General features: G+C 44.8%; 1 protein-coding gene and 1 long non-coding RNA gene across 2 annotated transcripts in view; both read right to left on the minus strand.

Annotated features, from left to right (window-relative positions):
• Window positions 1-3,717, minus strand: part of LOC121843854 (E3 ubiquitin/ISG15 ligase TRIM25-like) — a 12,145-nt gene extending 8,428 nt beyond the window's left edge. The window contains exons 1-2 of the mRNA XM_042313725.1: window positions 3,060-3,717; window positions 2,538-2,633 (exon numbers count right to left, since the gene is read on the minus strand). Coding sequence (XP_042169659.1) covers window positions 2,538-2,633; window positions 3,060-3,656 — 693 coding nt within the window. The 5' untranslated portion in view covers window positions 3,657-3,717. The remainder of the gene's footprint in view (window positions 1-2,537; window positions 2,634-3,059) is intronic.
• Window positions 1,086-1,779, minus strand: LOC121843855. Its single transcript, XR_006081763.1, has 2 exons — window positions 1,622-1,779; window positions 1,086-1,256 (listed from the first exon to the last, which is right to left on the minus strand). It is a non-coding gene; the product is annotated as an uncharacterized LOC121843855 (long non-coding RNA).
• Window positions 3,718-5,801: the final 2,084 nt, after the last annotated feature.

The following is a 5,801-nucleotide window of genomic DNA, read 5'->3' on the forward strand; positions in this document are numbered from 1 at the left end:
TTTATTTTAGTTTGACTATTGAGAGTTCCCTCTATTTGTGCTTTCACTAGATTCATCATTGGCACGGAAAGAGAGTCCCTGTCTTCCTAACATTGATGTGACCACAACAATTCTCCTCAGATACTCCCTTCTCTCTGCAATATCACCAGCAGGGTCAGATGTTCAAATCTGAGTAATGTTCCCATGATTGATAGTTTCCTGGTAGCTTTGCCACAACACTGTCTCTGTGTGTTTGTGTCATCTCATGTTTGACAAAGATAAACTAAGATTTTTTTCCAATTTTTGCAGCCATTACTGACAAAATAATCAAATGTAATGTTTTTTTACCAAAAACTCTACATGGAAAGCAGAAAGCTGTGATCAATTAAATACAACGTTAACTAGATATTATCTGTGTCATTTCTAGCCTGGATAGTAAAGATAAAAACGTTAACATTAAATACAACGTTTAGAATTATCTGTGTCATTTATAGCCTGGTACAGATAGTAAAACTACATTAAATACAACGTTAACTAGATATTATCTGTGTCATTTCTAGCCTGGCACAGATAGTAAAACTACATTAAATACAACGTTAACTAGATATTATCTGTGTCATTTCTAGCCTGGCACAGATAGTAAAACTACATTAAATACAACGTTAACTAGATATTATCTGTGTCATTTCTAGCCTGGCACAGATAGTAAAACTACATTAAATACAACGTTAACTAGATATTATCTGTGTCATTTCTAGCCTGGCACAGATAGTAAAACTACATTAAATACAACGTTAACTAGATATTATCTGTGTCATTTCTAGCCTGGCACAGATAGTAAAACTACATTAAATACAACGTTAACTAGATATTATCTGTGTCATTTCTAGCCTGGCACAGATAGTAAAACTACATTAAATACAACGTTAACTAGATATTATCTGTGTCATTTCTAGCCTGGCACAGATAGTAAAACTACATTAAATACAACGTTAACTAGATATTATCTGTGTCATTTCTAGCCTGGCACAGATAGTAAAACTACTGTAGCGACCCGCACAGACAGCTGTGTGTTATGTGTTCGGCTAGTAGCTGGTTGTGTTGTACTTACCAGTTCCCAGTGTTCGCGGGGTCCGACATGCCAATCAACCTGCTATCTGCCAATCACAGGAATGCCTGGGATGTTCTGATGCCGGGCATCCTGGTGGTTGGCGGAGTGGCGTGGAGGGGGCGGGGCATTGGAAGTTAAGGTTCAGCCTTTGTTCTCTCTCTTCCGTCTGGGCTTCACAAGAGAAGGTCCCGATTGGCTTGTGGGGTATCTTTCATTTATTTGGCGTGAGCTAAGGCCAAACAGTAGCCTGTGTAAAGTTGCTAATAAACCGTCAATTCGTAACTCAATCCTCTGTCTGGACAATTGTTCCTTTATGATCTAGTCAGGTCATTACACTACATTAAATACAACGTTAACTAGATATCATCGCCACATAACTTATGTCGAATTTAAAAGACACCGTTACCGTTAGTAACGTCTGTTACACTGTAACTTACAGGCAGCCTCACATAAAAACCTATTGGTTAACAAAGCTTTGATTATGACCAAAGTCTATAGTAGTGAAAACTCTCTCTCTCTATTGTAACTTACCACACATTCACATCACTGCCTCGACATGAATGTGTCCTGTCAGAGCCGTTTCCTGTCCGTTAACTGTTAACAGGCTCGAGCCACAGCTTAACCAATGAGCTACAAGGAGGACTGACAGTCACGAGCGGTGCAGCAGCCTCTGCAGCAGCAGCCTCCCCGGGTCCTGTGCCCGCCCGGTAAGACGGTTAAGATGCGATGGAACGGTTGACGGAGAGAAAATAAATCACAGAGAAAATATATTGACTGATATATTGAATTGTTTAGGGAAGCTTTAGCTTTGGCTTTAATACATTCTGAAAATACTTGAAAACCAAAAGAGAAAAGAATAGTAGCCCTCCTCAGGAACAACAAAACCCTCACAGACCAACTTCTTCTTCTATGATATAATGGAGGTCCTCAAACCAACGTTAAAGGTGCATGGCGCCACCTACTGTTCTGGAGTGTGTTCAATCACGGTTTACACCTCTAAATCCTCCTACCTAACTCAGTACTTCTGAGAAAATAAAAGAGTCCTACTAACTTCTAATAGACCCTCCCCCATCCCCCAAATCCCTTCCAAGTGTAATGTTTACTGTTCATTTCTGATTGTTTATTTCACTTTTGTTTATTGTCTATTTCACTTGCTTTGGCAATGTAAACATATATTTCCATGCCAATAAAGCCCTATGAATTTAATTCAATTGAGAGAGAGACAGTTCCATTTTAATGTATAGGGGACATGAGTCGTCATGGTTACTCATGGTTATGTGATGAGGCAGCCCAGTCGGTTACATGAACCAGTCTATTCTCTGAAAGGGGTCCAGACAGCCTGTTCCCAACAGTGGGGTCAGTGGGATTGGATAGGGGCCCCCTCTCTCTCTCTCTGACTGGAGGAGAGAAGTGAAATGGTGTGTCTCCTCTGGTCAACAATACTCACCTTGAGAGACTCCACAGCCTGTTGGAGCTCCTTCAGCTCCTTCTCTCTCTCCTGGAATCTCTGCTGGACCTTCTGCTGACTCATCCCCAGCTGCCTCTGTGGAGAATCACTCTTCAATGAGCTATCAAGCTTTATTAGTCCAGTAGATCAATAGTATAGTAATGTGACATAGGACCCATAGAGAGGAAGGTCTACAATCCTGAGGAAGTCCCTTTACAATATTATATTATGTTGCTATGTGAATGATTATAGTTTTTATGGTAGGCCTACATGTATCAAGGGGTTGAGACTGAACTTTGGACTCATAAAAGGCCATTCAGAATGATAATAGTGTTTGACTTTAGAAAATGGTGATACATTTGGAGAAACAAACTCAATATACTCAAGGTTTGTGTTCATATTTGTGGATCCATTTCATATTGTATATAATATAATGATCTCATATTCAAACAGATTTAGTTCCTACTGTATCTTTAATTCCTTGTTTATCAGACAGTCACCAACAAGTTGTTCTGGTCTTACCTGTTTCTCAGTCCTCTCTGCTGCAGCTGACACTGTATCATGGCCTTTATGTTCATCCATTGTACACAGATAACAGATACACTGCTGATCGGTACGACAGTAAACCTCCAGCAGTTTGTCATGATGAGAGCAGATCTTCTCCTGTAGTTGTGCGGTGGCTTTGACCAGCTTGTGCTTCTTCAAAGCAGGAGATTCATAGTGAGGTTGGAGGTGAGTCTCACAGTAAGAGGCCAGACACACCAGACAGGACATGAGGGCTTTCTGCTTTCTGGTCCCAGTGCAGAAATCACACGCCACATCTCCAGGTCCAGCATAGCACAGAGCAGGAGGGGGAGCAGCCTGGAGTCCTGTCTTCCTCAGTTTCTCCACCAGCTCAGCCAACATGTTATTTTTCCTCAGATTAGGCCTTGGAGTGAAAGTCTCTCTGCACTGAGGACAGCTATAGACCCCTTTCAGAACATCCTGATCCCAGCAGCCCTCAATACAGCTCCTACAGTAACTGTGTCCACAGGGAATAGTGACCGGCTCCTTCAGTAGATCCAGACAGACAGAACAACAGAACTGGTCCTGGTCCAGCAGAACTCCCTGTTGAGCCATTTGGACGGTTGTTCACTCTCACACAGACAGACGACAGAGAGACTCAGATCAGTTTCGTTTCCTCAGAAGAGAGTTTGTGGGAAGGGGAGGGACTTCCTGGTTCTGCCAGAGGGGTGGGGTTAGAAAGGAGGGAGGGGTTAGAGGAATGGAGGAAGAGAGAGAGGAACTGCATGCAACAGCAAGAGGGAGACAAATAGTTTTGTTCCAAGTTTAGAGCCCTTAATAAATACTAAAGAAAACAACTGTTATTTAAAACATAAGTCATTAGTTAACATTGTTATATTAGTATAGTTAATATTGAGCACTGAGCTGAGATCTTCCCTCTGGTTACACTTCTTTTCATAGTGAACACTTTGTTTCAATAACACATTTCTACTTCCTCAATCAGCCTCTGAGGAGGTTTTACTTCTCTACCTGACCGTCTCATTACAACAGGCTGCCCTGGTGGGTCTGATACAGGAGTGTCTGGGCTTCTCTCCCTGACCGTCTCATTACAACAGGCTGCCCTGGTGGGTCTGATACAGGAGTGTCTGGGCTTCTCTCCCTGACCGTCTCATTACAACAGGCTGCCCTGGTGGGTCTGATACAGGAGTGTCTGGGCTTCTCTACCTGACCGTCTCATTACAACAGGCTGCCCTGGTGGGTCTGATACAGGAGTGTCTGGGCTTCTCTCCCTGACCGTCTCATTACAACAGGCTGCCCTGGTGGGTCTGATACAGGAGTGTCTGGGCTTCTCTCCCTGACCGTCTCATTACAACAGGCTGCCCTGGTGGGTCTGATACAGGAGTGTCTGGGCTTCTCTACCTGACCGTCTCATTACAACAGGCTGCCCTGGTGGGTCTGATACAGGAGTGTCTGGGCTTCTCTACCTGACCGTCTCATTACAACAGGCTGCCCTGGTGGGTCTGATACAGGAGTGTCTGGGCTTCTCTCCCTGACCGCCTCATTACAACAGGCTGCCCTGGTGGGTCTGATACAGGAGTGTCTGGGCTTCTCTCCCTGACCGTCTCATTACAACAGGCTGCCCTGGTGGGTCTGATACAGGAGTGTCTGGGCTTCTCTCCCTGACCGCCTCATTACAACAGGCTGCCCTGGTGGGTCTGATACAGGAGTGTCTGGGCTTCTCTCCCTGACCGTCTCATTACAACAGGCTGCCCTGGTGGGTCTGATACAGGAGTGTCTGGGCTTCTCTACCTGACCGTCTCATTACAACAGGCTGCCCTGGTGGGTCTGATACAGGAGTGTCTGGGCTTCTCTACCTGACCGTCTCATTACAACAGGCTGCCCTGGTGGGTCTGATACAGGAGTGTCTGGGCTTCTCTACCTGACCGTCTCATTACAACAGGCTGCCCTGGTGGGTCTGATACAGGAGTGCCTGTCTGTCTGCTCACACTCAGGTACATGGAACACGTGTCTCCTATTTCTCCTGGACGTAACTACCTCAGGTGTCATTACATCCTGTGACCTGGTTGCCACTGTTTTCACCACACGGGCCTCAACGTTCCATGTTTTCCCATCATGCATTTCCCCCCCCTCCTATCATTTGGACTGAGATCACGGAGCACCTTGGACCCTTTGTCATAGTACCTTTTCTGTTCCCTCTTTCCTCTCCGTTAAGAATCACCTCGTCCTGCTGCTCTGTTTCTCGGAGGACAACCTAGTTTGGAGTTTCCTGATGAACAACAGCTCTGCAGGAGACAGGCCATGTTTTAGTGGAGCCCTCTAGTTTAACAAAGCTAGATACGGATCTGTCTTTGAGTCCAGAGCTTTCTTAAGCAGTAGTTTGACTGTTCTGACACCGTTCTCCTGTAACCCATTAGACTGTGGGTACAGTCGGCTTGAGGGGACATGCTTGAACCCCTACAGCTGATCAAAATCACTGAAAGCTGAACAGCTGAACTGTGAGGTGTTGTCTGTACGGACTACCTCTGAGACCTCATGATGAGCAAAGAATGACTGAATGTGAGTTATCAGCTGTTATCAGCTGAACTGTGAAGGGTTGTCTGTACGGACTACCTCTGAGACCTCATGATGAGCAAAGAATGACTCAATGTGAGTTATCAGCTGAACTGTGAGGGGTTGTCTGTACAGACTACCTCTGAGACCTCATGACGAGCAAAGAATGACTCAATGTGAGTTATCAGC

This window comes from Oncorhynchus tshawytscha, unplaced genomic scaffold (assembly GCF_018296145.1).
Source record: "Oncorhynchus tshawytscha isolate Ot180627B unplaced genomic scaffold, Otsh_v2.0 Un_contig_5174_pilon_pilon, whole genome shotgun sequence".
Classification (NCBI taxonomy): domain Eukaryota; kingdom Metazoa; phylum Chordata; class Actinopteri; order Salmoniformes; family Salmonidae; genus Oncorhynchus; species Oncorhynchus tshawytscha.